Source organism: Pterocles gutturalis, unplaced genomic scaffold, assembly GCF_000699245.1.
Source record: "Pterocles gutturalis isolate BGI_N339 unplaced genomic scaffold, ASM69924v1 scaffold49124, whole genome shotgun sequence".
Lineage (NCBI taxonomy): Eukaryota > Metazoa > Chordata > Aves > Pterocliformes > Pteroclidae > Pterocles > Pterocles gutturalis.
In genome coordinates this window covers 1,626-17,852 of record NW_010135018.1, presented here as the reverse complement: position 1 = coordinate 17,852, position 16,227 = coordinate 1,626, and the positions used below count along the sequence as shown (strand labels likewise).

The following is a 16,227-nucleotide window of genomic DNA, read 5'->3' as shown; positions in this document are numbered from 1 at the left end:
TGTGCGGGCTCGGGGATAGTTGAGGGTGAGCTCGGGGGTAGGTGGGGAGCCCCGTAACTCCTCAAGTGCTGCTGCTGGAAAGGATTTTATGACTTTCTGGAAAGGATTTTATTACTTTCTTCATCGTTGACAAATTTACTCTTAACAAAAGCTTCTTTCAAAAAAGAGGCCGGTTGAAGTATTTACGTGTTGTGAGTAGTGCCCTGCTGGCCTGTGTCCTTTAACGGGTGACCCGCTGCTTGCCTCTTGCAGCAATTGCTTCTTGTGCCAGGCCGTGATGCTTTTTGGGGACAATGGAAGGTGTACCTGGGTTGCCGAAACTTGGTGAAACACTGATTTCCATTCCAAACCAGTAAGGATATTCCGATTTCCAGAGTATTTTATGAACTTTTCCAAAACTGAGTTTACAAACAGGATAAGCAGAGTTTTACTACTAACCTGCAGCGATAATTTTACACAGAGGATACACACATATGTACCTGAGAAATAAAGGAGGCAGAAGACATCTGACAGTTGCTTGATGCAAAACTAAACAGGATTTTCTAAAGCATGTGATTTTGTTAATAACATACCTGCCTTGCCATTTTAAGGATGGTAGTGGATGGTTCACATCTCTTTATTAACTAAAGTGTTTGTTTGGATTCCAGGATTCCAGAGGTAGCACATACCCACAGAACTGCTACTGAGCGGGTACATTTTCTGGGCACTGTTATTGACATTTTCGTCTTTTTCCCATCACAGTTAGTCCCAAGCTGTGCTGGATTGACTGGATGTAGTAATGGTTGGTGCTGGCGCAGCTGGGAAATTTGGAGCCCCGCAGAGCGTTCTGTCAGCCTGCAGTGGGGGGTCTGGTTTGGCTTGGCTTTTAACCACACCTTTTTTCAGCTACAACGGCTCTGCTGCATGTGCGTATCTGTTAGTGTTGATCGTCATTAAACACGACATAAGAGAAAAATCCTCTTGCTCCCAGATGCTTTTAAGTACAAGGTTTGAAACTTTGTTTGAAGCCATGCTTTAACCTAGTAATGGAGGTACTTCAAATGCTGGATCAATGCATCCTGTGCAAGTGCAAGCCTCTCTGATTCAGTTGCTCATTTTCTCAACCTTAATAGGTGGTATCTTTATTGTACTGCCACTACCAGCTCAAATATAGCCATAAGATTTTATCCTTTATGTCACAGATGTGAATAGGGTCAGTTCTCAGCCCAGATCTTCAGATGAATTAAGGTGCTTAAATGCCATCAAAATAAATGCTGCTGCTGTAAAAGAGTTGTTTATTTTGAAAGAAAAATAAACTGCCTGCTAGTGCAAACAGAGCGCATTGCAGGGTGGGCAGGTTGTATCCTATGGGTCTGATTTCCTGAATGCAAACGCGACTGCCTTAGGCTGTGTTGATTCTATCCTTCCACGTACTGTCTGCCCCACTGATGTTATGGAGCAATCCTGTTGTATGTGTAGCAGGCACTGAACTGCACATATTACAGCCTTCTGTATCAAAGTAAAAGCAGGGATAGTTGACCTCAGTATGCCATGTTGCTTCCCAACCAGCTGAGTTATCCTTGCAGTGGGAGCAGGGCAAGTACCTGGAGTCCGAAGGAGCCACAGGCACCACAATAAACTACTGGCATGTGTCACTCAGCTCCAGTTAATCACTATTCTATAGATCTCAGTGAGTCTGTGGGGCTTGGTTGCATGCAGTTAAACCTTATTGGTTTGATAATCTGTGCATAGGATGCACTGGGATATTTTTAAGAAGAAACCTTTACCATGGTAACGAGACCATGTAGTGTGCTGTAGTACATGTCTATTGATAATATTGTCCTCTTAGAGTACAGCATTGCCCATGCTTTGGGATGGAGCTTGCCTTATTATGGTATTCTGGTAGATTGGCTTGATGAAGTGTTACAGTAGTTATAGTTAGACTTAATTTTTTCAACTTCTTAATGCTTTTAAAGGGGAGCTCAGTAGCACTTCAGTTGCAAAAAATAACAAAAGGACAAAAAGCAAATGGAGGGAAAGGCAATGAGATTAGAAATGTTAGCAGGGAAAATAAATGAATCCTGAAAAAATTCAAACACTTAAAATCATAGTGAAGATACAAAGGAGTGGAAATGAGTACTAGATGAATATGAACAGAGAAATAAGATGGGAGAAGAAAGTTTTATTTTGGAGTGGTGATGGTGTGAGGTTCAGTGGTGAATCCAATGTGACTACTTCTACAAGTCCTGATCACTCAACCTGAATTTTGTGAGTGATTCTGGTTTGGGACAAGTAAGTGACAAGATTTCTGGGACACACTTGTAGCTTGTAGCTGTTTGTCATTAGTAGATTTCTAGAAACCGGCATCTACAATTCACCACATTGTTGAAGGTTCCAACTCAAACCATTCTATGATTCTGGGATTCTATGTGAGTGTATCCAGGCTACTGTCAAAGATGTTTCCAGTGAATCCACTTGATCTCAGTGTTACATTTTTTTCTTTTGGAATTTCAGAAGGATGATTCCCAGAGACTTCTGGAGAGCTTCAACACTGATCAAAAAGAGCACACACTCACAAAAAGTAAAGCAGAACCCTATACATCAAAAGAGGAAATTCTACTAGAGGTAAAGCTCTGCTCTTGGTGGTGGATATTCATTTTGCTGCATGTAGCAATGAGCACATTCAGGGCCTGGTCCAAACTGTCTTAATTTCATTGGGTTTGGAATTGAACCTTTAGTTTTCAGAAAAAAGCGTAAGAAGGAGAGGGGGAGTTGATGGCTGCTTATGAAGACAACCATTTTAGTCACTCATTCACCTTTTGAATTCCATTTCTCTTGGGGGACTCTTTTTGGATCTTTTAATCGAGATCCTGAGATCTTTTTGGACAGGAGCTTCTTTGGTTTTGTCTCTACTTTGTCCTTAATTTCAAATGGCTGATGGGAAAAGTTAACACTATTGACATAAGGAAAAGTTCTTAAGTACTGAAATCAGTGCTGACAGCTAATAGTGGATTCTTTCCTGGAGAAGGAGGTTTATTAGAGAAATTTTGACAGTAACAAAGTTCCCTCATCAGGTCCAGTCTGGAACATATACTTTTTTTTTGCTAGAGACTTATTAGAGGCTCCGACTTGTCAGTTGGACTGAGTAATACAATGGAGGAAGAAAGAATAAATGTCTTTATCACATAGGAAACTCTCTCATCAGGTACCAACTGAAGACAACAGTGCAGAGGTCGAATGACCACAAGTACTGAAACAGCAGTGTGGTGTGCTGGGTTTCAAGGACAATCAGAGAAACAATTTGGAAGGAAAAGTAGGAGAATGTATAAACTTAACCCACCCTCAATTAAAAAATTCAAATAACTTTTTTTTTTTCTAGTAATCTCAAAATAACTTGAGAAGCAGTCCTACCGGATAGTTGTTAGATCACTGCCTATCACACAAAGTTCATTTGACTGCTCTTGGTGAAGGTAAAGGTTGTGAGTTGAACTGCATGTTTTAAAAAGTGTGCAGTTCAGCTAACTCATTCAGTCAATTATACATAAATTAAATACATGCAAAAAGTGTCGGTTAAAGCCAGCCAGTCTGGTGCTTAGCTTGTAACGAGAACTGGTTCCAGGACAAAGAGAAGATTGTAAACATCTTACTGTTGGTTTAAATCCTGACAGGTAGTTGATCTTCATTTCAGTTTTGTGATCAGGGATGGTGACAAACCATGGTTGGTCACTTTGCTTGAGTTAAAGTACAGCATAACAAGTGAGCATGAATTAGATTCTCTTTTGGAGTGTAAATCCTGTGGGAAAACTTATGTAATAATGTAACTTTTTTGCATGCTACCAGTCCTTTTGAAATGGGATCATGGTCTTTCTTTTAAAGGTGATCATTCAGAGCTATATCAATTTGCCAAACACACTAGCTCATTTATAACACATTAAGAAGTAACTGTGTTATTTGAAGGGACTTTCTCCCACCTGTCTACTAAAGTTACATATTTTTTTTCTATTAATTTGTTCCAATTCCCAGAGGCTTTTGCTGTTACTAGCATCAAATTGACTGTTCATGGAGAAGCATAGATGGAAAATGCTTTTAGTTAGGTTAGAGCATGTGAGAAAAACAGGTATTTTCATTCTGAGACCTTCCACATTGCAGTAATACCATAATTACCCTATTAATAATAACTGTGTTACTCATGCTTGCTGAAAAGCAGGATATGGTAGTTCTAGCACACTGCAATATGGCTTTATGGCTTTGGACTGGAGCTGCTCTGCCTCTAGCCATTGCAGAGCAGTGAATCTGTCAGCTTCTGTCCCTGAATATGTACTACAGCAGTGGGACTGCTCAGTAGGAACAACTGTTTTACGTGCTGACTGCGTGCTTTTAACTTTATCAGTAAATCCAAAAATGACTTCTGGAAATAAATGAAATGGAGATGAAAAGGTGAAATGATAAAATAGTCTAATGAATGACGTAGTTTGCTCTTCTCTTCCTGTCTCTATCTTTAGACTCTATTAGTACTTTGCTATTTCCTGGAAAAATCTATATAAAGAAAATAGTGTTTTGAGAAATCAGATTATTTCATTTCATATGACAAAACCAAAAAAGTTAGACTAGGTAATGTCCTAAAGCATGGACTTAAACATTCTATCTGTTGCTTATAGCCAGCCTTTTATTAAGCCATACATAACCTCACCAAAGAAAGCTGATTATCCCATTGTTCCACTGCATAAAGCAATGACTAGAAAAAAGGAGTAGAAAGTTAGATTAAATAGCAGATTGTATCAAAAGAATGCATTATCTATAAAAAGCTCTTTGGAAGAACATTGGTATTTTCTCTAGATTATAGGTAAGGGTTGTACTATAAAAATTCTTCCTGGAAAAAATGGTGACTAGTTTTGTTTAATCTATTGTTTCTTTATTATATAGAAAGTCAGAATGTATAGCCATGGTGATATCTGTGGAGCTTATCCTTTAGTAGCTTCTGATATTAAGATAATTTCGGTCTCTCATGTGAAATATTTAGTTGCTACTAAAGGCGAAGAAAAAACCTGAAATGAAAATAACTTGTGAATATCAGTTATTACCTATTTTCCCTTGCAGGAGTAAAAACATTTTGGAGCAGTGGTAATGATAGAGTTTTCTTTTCTGGATTTCATACTCTGATGAGTCTTATGAGAAGACTTCTTGTGCCAAAGCAGAAACAGTCAATAGTTATCGATAGGAGTTTCTAAATTGTGTAACCGAAAGGGACATGCAATGATTACAGTGAACAACCATCAGGTCTACTGCAATTCCCAAATGGTTTTCTGTTCTTTTCCATACAGGAAAGTGAGTCTCCCCTGGACAATAATGTCACGGCGTTTGCATTAAAGGCAAAAGTGGTCTATCCCATCAATCAGAAATTTAGGGTAAGGTTTTAGATTCTACTATTCTATTTCATCATTCTGTGTCAGAGTAAATTGCAGAGTCAAGTAATGGAAGAAAAGTTAGTGCCAATCTGCTTAATAGGGATCTTTCTTTTTTTATAGTCTGTTGACTCAGGGCTTATTCTGTGAGGTGTCAGCTGCTTTCAGCTCCCCTTGAAACCTGCAGTGCTTTACATGGTGTCCGGTCAATTTTCACTGTAGTCAAGAAACTTTTTCTTCCCAATAACATTAATGGAAGTTGGGTCTGCCCAAGGAGACATAAGAAAAACCCCACAAGGATCTGCCCTTCAGTAAGAAAACATGCACCAAGCAAGTAGCCATAACAGAAAAATGGTTTTCCGGGCAATGCACACACCTATTAGTATGATGAATTTTAATTTATGTGGAAGCACTTTTGCTGTGGATATTGTTTAATTTTTCACTTGAAAGCAAACACTGCAAATTGATGAGATGTTTATCTCCTTGTGTTGTATTAATTGACCTTGTAAATTTTCTTTGACTGTAGCCTTTGGCAGATGGCTCATCCAATCCATCTTTGCATGAGAATTCAAAGCAGGTGGTTCTGCCTAATCAGGTCATGGAGACATCTACATCAGGCAGCCTAGGATCCCTGAGCCAGGGAGACAAAGACGACTGCAGTTCCTCCACAACAATACATTCCACAACAAGCGATGACAGGTTTCAGGCTCGAGCCTTCCTCAAGGTGACCAGCTTCCCTGAAGTGCTAATATGTGACAGGTAAGCAGTAAACCTGCCCCATGTTTGGTCTTTTCCTAACGGACCCTAGTGGTTTTCGGGACAGGCACTAAATGTCTGGTGTAAACCACAGACTGTGCTTCAATGCATGCATTCACCGCATCAAGAGAGGGTTATCTGCTTATAACCTTAAAAAAGTGATTGGGGAGGTTGAAGTAATCCACCATGCTGCATATTGATAGGCAGTTTTTTCATTATGAAATTCTGGGAATGAGAACTTTGGCAAAAGCTGTTTCATAAGGGGTATGTCACTGTTAGGATAAGGAGATCCCTTTGTTTTGGCTCACGTGCTCAGTTCACACATGCAATGGCGTGCTCAACTGGGGATGGAGTCCTCTGCACTGTACAACGTCAAGTCACACAGCAGATGCCTCAAGAACAGCAAATGGCAGTGGTCTGTTCTCTGTTTTAATGGGAACTACTTGTTCCATAATGTGGGAAGACAGTATGTTTCTCAGATGTGCTGCTGATGAGCAGGTAGAGCTAATCGAAATGGACTGTCAGCTCTGATTTTCTTTCAGCTGCACCATGGCAAGGTACCGCTAGATGAATACATACGTGTCTGTATTCCAGTATCAGGAATAAAGAAAATCGTATCTGTGTCACTGTGAGGACTGGGGAAGACACTGGCGATGAAGAATATTTTCAAAATGTCCACTCTTATTATAGCTGTTTTAGTTTAAAGCCTTGTTTTTACTTTGTTGTAGCCACTCATGCATATATTTACCTTGCCTTTTTCTAAAGGAACTGCAACTCCTTTGTTAAAACCACTATTTTGTTTTGTTTACTTTTGTGTAGAGATATTTTATCTGAAAGAGAAGGCAATGTAGAAATAAATTGACTTGACTGCTGTTCCAGAGGCAATGCTTTTAGTAATTTCATTTAACCACTAAATTCTCCTGTATGGTGTTGCCCTTTTGTATAACCTTCATTTAGATTGATATTAACACTTTTTTAATCTTTGTTTTAGTTTTGATGTTAAGCTCTGCCTTTGCAGTCTTATTTTAAAAGATCTCATGCTTCTTGATTCTAAACTCAGAAAAGAAAAACATGGGGTAGGTACTCATGTCTTATTTATAGCTATTTGTTTTTAACATCTTAGTTGAATATCAGTTTAGGAAATAAACAACTGTCTCGCTGGGAAGTAGTGTGTCAGAGTTCCATTTTGACAGTCTTGTCTTTATTTTTTCTCCTGTTCTGCATATCTTTGAGCTTCATAAAGGAATAAAATATAATGTAATATGCTGGGGTGTGAAATACAGAGGGTCAGACTGGATAACATAAAAATTTGGTTTTAAACTTCACTCCAGAGAATAACGTACAGCACTTGAGGTTCATAAAAAGGGGAAAAAATTATTAAGTAGATGAGGTATGTCTTAAGGACAATATTTGTGCATTGCAACTCCAAGGACTCCAAACTCTTTGAATAAAACTGAAAAATCAGTTGAGCTGAGTCAATACCATTGTGATAAGTACAATAGTCATGATTTGGTAGGACGGAGGAATTAAGGTACCATTTAAACCATAGACAGCTACTTACATCAAATCACAGTGTCCAAAGCTAACAGAAAAAAAAAAGAAACAAAACAACAAACCAAAAATGGATATACACAATTAAAGCCACAGAATATTCAGTTAGGAGAATTGTTTATGGTGACTAGTTATGATCAAGTACAGAATCATTACTGTTACTGAGTTTTAGCTCAGTTAATACAAATCTGGACATAAAGTATATAGCTTTCTCCTTCCCTTCTTTCCCAACCTCTGTTTAAACAGATTGGTCATTTCTGATATAGTTTATTAAATGCACTGAGAATATTTCAAGGGGTAGGATGTTTTGAACAAGCTTCTACAAAACCAAAAGGAGGAAGCATGACAGTAAACCTGGAAAGCAGCTTCTCTTCAGGTGGGTTTTATTCCCATCTGTGTAGATAAGAAAGCAAACTTGAGATCAGATTCCAGAAGGAAATTTAGCTCTCCAAGGGAAGCTTGAGCTTGATCTTAAAGTTAATCATCAATTTGTAAATGAAGGTAAGGTAACAACATGGTGATTTAATCACAGAACCACAGACAAAATGAGCATTTAATGCACTTTGTGGCCCATCAGAAATTACCACAGAAGGCATCTGAATTCAACCTTTAGCTGAAGCTTTGAATAGCTTTATATTTTTGCTAGCAGGGAAAAAGAGCAAAAAAAGAAAATCAGTCTGAAAATAGTTTCTTCCTTTTCCACTCTGTTTTCTCTGATTTCAGTCTTTATTAGCATCAGGTCTAAGAAAAGAAAACACACCCTCTTCAGTGTTTTCCTGAATTTTTTTTTTCCCTTTTTACACTGTGGTATTTTGGTGGTGTGTATTCAAAATTCACCAAACTCCTATCCAGAACATTGGCAAGTGAGATCCAAATCATGGCTGCTTTATGGTTTTGTCTTCTACTGAGCTCTAATTAGAATGTATTTTCCAGATTTTGCTCAGCTGAAATGTTGGCTTTGATAACTGTTTTTATATCTAAATGTGATTTTATTTATGTATTTATATATTTAAAATGGGCAACTTCTGCATCATCTGTTTTCAAGTACATGAGTAACGGGCAGGTGGCTGTTAAATTTTGCATATGTTTGTCTTCACGTTGGAAAATGCTACAGCATTTAGTAATGAAGTGAATTGTCTTTACATTGGCACTCTAATCAAGGCAAGAGGAGAAGACGTTAAGCAAAAATTATCCCAGTGTTCAAAAACTTCTTTTTGAAGACACTAATATTGCAATCTTTAAAAAACCAAAACAACCAAGAGCTGGCAAATAAGTGTATTTTTTGTAAGAGAAAGTAGCTAGAACTTGAGATGGTTACTTTTGTGTTGTATATAAAAATGATTGATACTTACTTTGGCAGACTACAGTTGAAATTATGGTAATGACTATGTTCAGCTTAGGAGTTCATTAAACTTTAAAAAAATGGGCTTTGTATTTTTAAGTGATCATATTGTCCAATGAAGGACAGTTTCAGAGTGTCGGTCTGGTTGCAAGGCTGTATGAGATTATGTCCTTGTCCTTAGTAGAACAGAACGCCATCTTCCAGTATCTTAATGAAGCCAAAACCAAATAATTTTTCATAATCGAAGTACTACCTAGTTCCGATAGGTTTCTGTTGTTTTGCTGAGATTCACTGTAGTCTCACTGATTGATTTAAAACAACAAGAGTTATCACAAAGATAGCCATACTATGTTGAACAGGCATTTACCCTGGGTTTTGTTTCCTTCCTTTTGAATAGATATTTATTCAGGTTCTCAAAATGTACTTCACAGACTTCTGTCGAAAGAAGAAGATTACTGATGATTTGTTCAAGAAGATCCTTTTAAGTCAGGAAAATGTAAGTGGTTTTGTTGGTTAATATTTCAGACCACAGAAAATAAGAGTTAATGTGACCAGTTGGTGCAAGCTTCCACAGCAGGCTATCTCACCTACTTTTTTTAAATAGCAATGTCATCTGTAATCTGTTTCAGCAGAAATGCGAGTAAACTCCTGTCACATGGTTCTCTGTGTTACCTTATCCACATTTCCCCCTTGTTGCTGTATGTTGAGATCAGGACAATGATGTGTCTAATCTTTTAAGAACAGAAATGGTTGAGGTGAGTCCACTCAAACGAACAGAACATTGTGAACCTTGTTCAATGAGATTTAAAAATTTCTAATTATTAGGTCTTTGTCTGGTCCCATGTATCATTACTGATAATAAAATAGCAGGAAATACAGTACCAGAAGGAAACTCAAGAGTTTTTTTTTCAGTGGAAAATATACTTATTTTCCTCTTTATCCTTTTTTCTTCCATATACTTGTATCAAAATCCATTTTCCACTTCTGAACTAGATGACATATATTGAAAGTCAACATGCATTTCAGGTGAAGCCACAATACTATTTTTAAGATTATTAGAATGAAAAAAAGCTTTACAAAACTGAATAAAATAGGAGAGCTACTGGTTTGACTTTCTGTTTTCTGGATTAGGGTCATATAAAAGTCTAGGTTGAAAGCCACCTCTGGAGATCATCTGATCCAACCTTCTGTAGGAAGCAGGGAATAACGTAGGCTATCCAGTGCCCTGCCAAGCCACATAAGGGATGAGGCTGGTTAGGGATACCATGTGAAAGAGACGTTGGTAATAAGCGAAAGCATTAACATTGGAAACTACTGCATGTAATACTGCATTGGCAGGAATGAGGGTTATATTATTTGTCACAGACAGCATTTTCCTCTTAATCCTGCATTGTAAGAAAAATTTATTGTATTTTGATTAAATTGTTTGTGAAGCTTGTCAAAATCTGGTTACATTTCTTTAAGACATAGGGTATCAAGTTAATGCATTGACACCCAAAATTGTGTGATACTAAGAGTAAATGCTTGTTATTGTTTCAGCAACTGCAGCATCATCCATTTCAGTACCAAGCTGCTAAGGGCAGTAGACTAGTATTTGTCAGTATCATTTGCTTTCAGAAGAAATCATCCAGGTTTCAAAGGACTGAAAAATTTTAAAAACCCATATAATCATGTAGCCTGTAATTTGTGCCTTATGAGCATTACAGGTGTGTTCCTCCATGCGTGCTAGCACCCTGCAGGAAACACTATCTGACTATCATATCTGGATACTTCTCTGTGCTTTCAAACACAGTGTATTCACCCATAGCTGCTATTTAAGATGGGGCACCTGCACTAAAATAAAAATATTTGTGGGTAGATTCAAAGGCTTATTGTAATGGAAGCTCGTGGAGCAGTGTTTACTAAAGCTTGAATTCAGTGGAGGTGGACAACAGTCTTGATTGTACTCTCATACTAGTGGAAATGTATGTATTTGTATGGAGTGTATTTGGGCTGTCAAATACATACCTTCAGTTTTCTTTTCTTGCTTCAGGAGGTTCATTACCCAGAGAGAGAACTTCCTGAACACTCTTGTTCAGCTTCCTTAGCCATAAGCCACAATTGACATACAAATTCACTCCCAAATTTAGAAATTATGTCTGTTTTTCTGTTTAACAAATCACTTGCTTTTTTTCCAGGATTTTGAAGAATTACAGAAACAACTTGACTCTAGACTCCAGAATACTGAGATGTCAGGAGCCCATAATTCAGAGTACCAGACTCTAGAAGACTTAGAAAGGAAAGAAAGAGAATATTCTGAGCACATTATAGATGATGTAACGTTCTAATTTTTCTCTCCTAAAATTCTATTTTAATGTTATTTTTTTGGTGGGAAATGCTTTTTTATTTTTTTCAAAACTGTTGTGTTGACTAGTCCACAGTTAGTACTTTAGATGTGCATGAGTCTTGAAGACATTTTTACGTTGCTCCAGCAAAGTATTTCCAGCTCCCTTTGGGAGCCAGTGTGTTTTTAACACAAATACTGTTTTATCACACTGGGTTTAGAGCTGGGAAATGTCTGTTGTCAGATGGTAAGATTTATTTCAAGCCTAGGTATAGTCAGACTTTTAGGAATATTATCCTAGCACCTTGTTTTCTTCAGTGCTTCATAACTCAGTAAGAGAGTAATAAGAGACTATATAACATTTTTAAGCTGAAATAATTACGAAGAAAATAATTACCTTTTAGCATGCTTTGCACGTTTGGTTTAGCAAAACATTTTTGCTTTAGCAGCTCTGCACATTATAATACATTTACCTGGTGTTTTTATGTAAAAAATATAGTTTGATAGCAGGCATTTGATTCTCAAAGGGAAGTTTTGGGTTTTTTTCTCTGCGGTACTATCACTGTGTCAAAATAGCTTGCAGGCTAGAAAACTGAAGTTTAAGAATATTCTGCATATTATTTTCCAGTAAACTGAGTAGTCTGGAAGATACTCTCCTTCCCAGTCCTGTTTTTAAGGTTTGAGCAAATTCACTGCTGATGAAAATGAGACTGACTAGTCAGGCTGATGTCTCTGTGAGCTGCCTGCACTGATTGACTGTGGCACTTCAGCCCTGAACTAAACAGCCCATCATGTCAGCCTTGGGCTTTTTTTCGTAGGGGAGTTAACATTTTTTAATATCTGATGGCTAGGATTGAGTAGGAATTTTCTCAGCTTGCTTGTGATTCTCTGTGCCTTTCACTTTATAGTGGAAGTCCTGGTAATGATGGTACATCTGTATCAAGTTTCTTTTGCAATTTAACTTTGCTCTTTGAAAAATTGATTATGTAGAGTTCTCAGGAGTTAGTCACATAAAAACTCCCTGGCAGCCTCGCTGAGCAACATGAGGCAGTTATTCAGCAGCAGCAGTCATCCTTCAGTGGGTCCATCACTCTTATGCCAGCAGATGTTTTTCATCCATATTGAAAATTATTTCCCTGTATGCAGATTCATATAGATCAGGACCTTCAACTAATCCACTCTTCCCTCAGTAACATAGATGGACTTTTTTGCCATACTCACAGATGGTGTAGTCATAGTTTTTTGCAAAACTCACAGATACTTAATACAATTTTTGGCGATGGATACATTTTCCTAGTGTACTAGTAATCCCATTGAAGATCACAGAATATGCACGGTTGTGCACAGTAGTGTTTGTGGGATCAGAGCTTAAAACTAGAGATTACCCATATGATAAGAGTCATAGAATGGCCTGTGTTGAAAAGGACCGTAAAGATCATCTAGTTCCAACCCCCCTGCTGTGGGCGGGGTTGCCAACCACAGGAGCAGGCTTCCCAGGGCCCCATCCAGCCTGGCCTTGAATGCCTCCAGGGATGGGGCATCCACAACTTATCTGGGAAACCTGTTCCAGTGCCTCACCATCCTCTGTGTGAAAAATTTCTGCCTAATATCCAACCTAAATCTCCCCTCCCTTAGTTTAAAACCATTCCCCCTTGTTCTGTCACTATCAACCCCTGTATATAGTCACTCCCCCTCCTGTTTATAGGTTCCCTTCAAGTACTGGAAGGCCGCAGTGAGGTCTGCAGGCTAAACTCAGTTTTTCCCAGTTCCCTCAACCTTTCTTCATAGGAGAGGTGCTCCAGCCCTCTGATCATCTTTGTGACCCTCCTCTGGACTCATTCCAAGATCTCCATCTCTTGTGCTGGGGACCCCAGGCCTGGACACAGTACTCCAGATGGGGTCTCACAAGAAGAGAGTAGAGAACAGGTAGACAAGGTATCAGACAAGGTATCTTAGAGATAAGGTATCAGAACAGGCACATACACTGTGGTGGTGCTTCATAAAGTACTCAGTTCCAGCATGGTTAATAAAGTGCTTATGTAGCATGTGGCTATGAAAAGCTTTGATGGTGAAAAACAGTGACAATTTTCAGTTTTTCTTTTTTAGCAAAAGACTTGTTTGACTGAAATGCCTGTTCCTACAGCTAAATGAACTTCACAGAAAAAAGAGCTGCACTTTGTTATCTTTTTTAGTTTTCCCACTAATACCAACAATGTAATAGGCTTTTATGGATGCAGTGTGTGGAGAACTAACAACAGATTCTTAGCGAGTTACACAGAATGACTACATTTAAAAAGGTCAGGATTGACCTACTGGTTATGTGCCATCAACACGTGTATCATGATATAGTAAAACGGCTCTTAGCTTTGCAAAATGTTCACTTAACTAATACTGAAAGCTGTCTGTAGTCTCAGTGACTTATATCTTGGTAGACTCATATGCCTCTCACTGTAATGAGGTACTAGATGATTAATGAAGGAACATAGATTGTTTTTTGATTCATATTCCACAGATGGAAGCTTTCTGGAAGCAGACTGACAAAGCCCAGCAGGCTTTTTTGGACCAATCAAAATGCTCAAGTGCCAAAGCAACAAAGATAATGATGGATCTGACCGAGAAGATGATTGCAGTAGAAAGCTTATTAAGTGAATCTCAAGATTTGCAGGCAATGGTAAAGTACAAAAAGAAATAAAAGTTGAGAGAAATTTAGTCAATCTGGACACAAAGAGTGATGCGAGTGTACAGAGTCTGTCAGTCCTGCCTCAGGAATGATGTAGACTGCTTACTCCAGTTGTCTCTTTCAGCTTTGCTGCAAAGAGTTCAACTTCCATTGCAGTTTACGAAGACTCGCAGCAGGGTGAACTCTTTGCACTTGAGTTCTAATTCTCAAAATACCGTTTAGGCAGTCGTGTTAGGAAAAAGTGATATTAATGCAGCCAGTGAGCCAGGAGCAAGAGCACTAGATCTCATGATAAAAGAGAATCATTACCCTGGGCATTAAGACATTTCTTTTTCTTTCAAGATATTTGTTCCACTTTGACTGAGAAATCCTAATTTAAATTCGAGGGTGCTTCTGTTTGTCCAATTACTTTAACTGGAATTGAAAACCCTTAACATCTCTTAGTGACATGGTTTTAAGAGGGAAAAATGTGTTCATAAATGCATCAGCACTGTGCTTTATGTTGTGTTAAATATAACACCCTTTATTTGCTTTGCACAGTACATACTGAAAGAATTACTTGGAAATTACAGATTAACAGTAACATCAGAATCTAGCCCACTGCATTTATTAGTAATTTGGACGATAAATGGATAGCTAGGGTTTTTTTTGGCTTACTGATAAACAGATACAGTAATTACTAGCTTGTTAGTTTTGCATTGGAGCAGCTAAGTAAACTGAGCTGGCCAGGTATGAAAATAGTCTTTGCAGCTGATCACACTTGACCCATGCTGGGCTACTGTACAGTAAGTTTCTTGAGATGGGCAGACTTCAGATTAAGTGTTTGGATAAGAGATACAAGAAATTCCTACCTGAAGTCACTACTGTGGTGCTTGCATCTCATTGCAAAGGTCAGTGTGTCTTCATTAATTACAGTTTTCCAACCTTGCAGCACGGTCTTAAGCAGTTGCAGTTTCACCCAGGGAATCTTGCTCCCTACTGTAATCCCGGGCTTCTTCTCTAATTGTGCAATGAAAGATGCTAGGCCACAGGCAATTATACTAATTTTTAGTATATTTCCTGAACTCGAGCTGACCACACACTTCAAGAAATCCCAGCAGTATCAAAATCAGATGTGTGTCCTCATTTCAAAATGAAGGCACATACTGGTGTGCCATATAGTATGTTGAAAAGAGGTCCAGGACTTCCATGTTGCCCTTCTGTCCATCTTTCCCTCTCGAGTATTTAAGTTTGTTCTACAAGCTCCTTGTCTTTTCCTGCCTTAGTGTTTTCTTGACAGGTGCAAATAATTAAAAACACCAGCAGTTTTACATTAGTTCTTGCAGCTGAACATGCAATAAACCCACTGCTGTCCTACACCAGTCAAGATTTTCAGAAGTATTGAAGTACATGAAGATTATTATTCACATGGTTTTAGGAAGCCTCCTCAGTTTTCTGCATAGTTTGTGAATAAATAATTCAATGAAAGCACAAGCACAACCAAAGACCCGTTCTTCCTTTCTAAACAGGACCCTTTTATGTCTGTTTTAGGACATTCAGGAAAGGTTATTCAACTGGGAGCTTATGGTGAAAATGGTCAATTCACTGAAGTCCTATATACCAGAAGAGTGCAAGTGTAGATTAAATATTGTATCAAATATTCTGGACCATTTAACTGTAAAGAATAATCTCTCAGTCCGACAAAAGGAAGAACTTTTAACAGATCTGCACAAGGCCTTCTGGGAACAGCTGGCACATTTTAGTAATGGTGAGTACTTAGACTAGAGCTCATGACTTAACAAATATGGGTATGAGTTCTCATTGTATTAAAAAGTAAAAATATTATTACTTCGGCCCTGTACCCCTGTGTTTTAAAAAGTTATTGATGAATTGGCCAAGAACACTGTTATTGTGAAGGACGGATGCTTAGAACTTTGGCTTTAAGCCTTTTAGGTCTTGTTCCAGGCATTACTATGAACTACAGTTCACGTGATCTATACCTTATGTCATTGTTTTGAAGATTGTAGAAGAGTCACATTTGTTACAAGTATTTGTGAGATTTCTCCATTTACTGTTCATGTACTTGACATTGCTGGTTGCATATTGGCTAGTGTTAGGGACAGTAATAGCTGTATATGTGCAGAATACTGTATTATGATCTGCTAGCATGTGGAGCCAGAAGATACACAAAACATAGTTGTGCTATCACTCCTGT

General features: G+C 38.2%; 1 protein-coding gene across 1 annotated transcript; it reads left to right on the top strand.

Annotated features, from left to right (window-relative positions):
* Positions 1–2,493: 2,493 nt before the first annotated feature.
* On the top strand, positions 2,494–15,780 carry LOC104467831 (ellis-van Creveld syndrome protein-like; the record flags this gene model as incomplete). The annotated part of the gene is made up of 8 exons (XM_010081758.1): positions 2,494–2,604; positions 5,301–5,384; positions 5,908–6,140; positions 7,129–7,213; positions 9,428–9,526; positions 11,208–11,345; positions 13,866–14,024; positions 15,564–15,780. Coding segments are annotated over 8 exons (1,126 nt in total), but the record flags the coding sequence as incomplete, so codon positions are not given.
* Between the last annotated feature and the right edge of the window lie 447 nt (positions 15,781–16,227).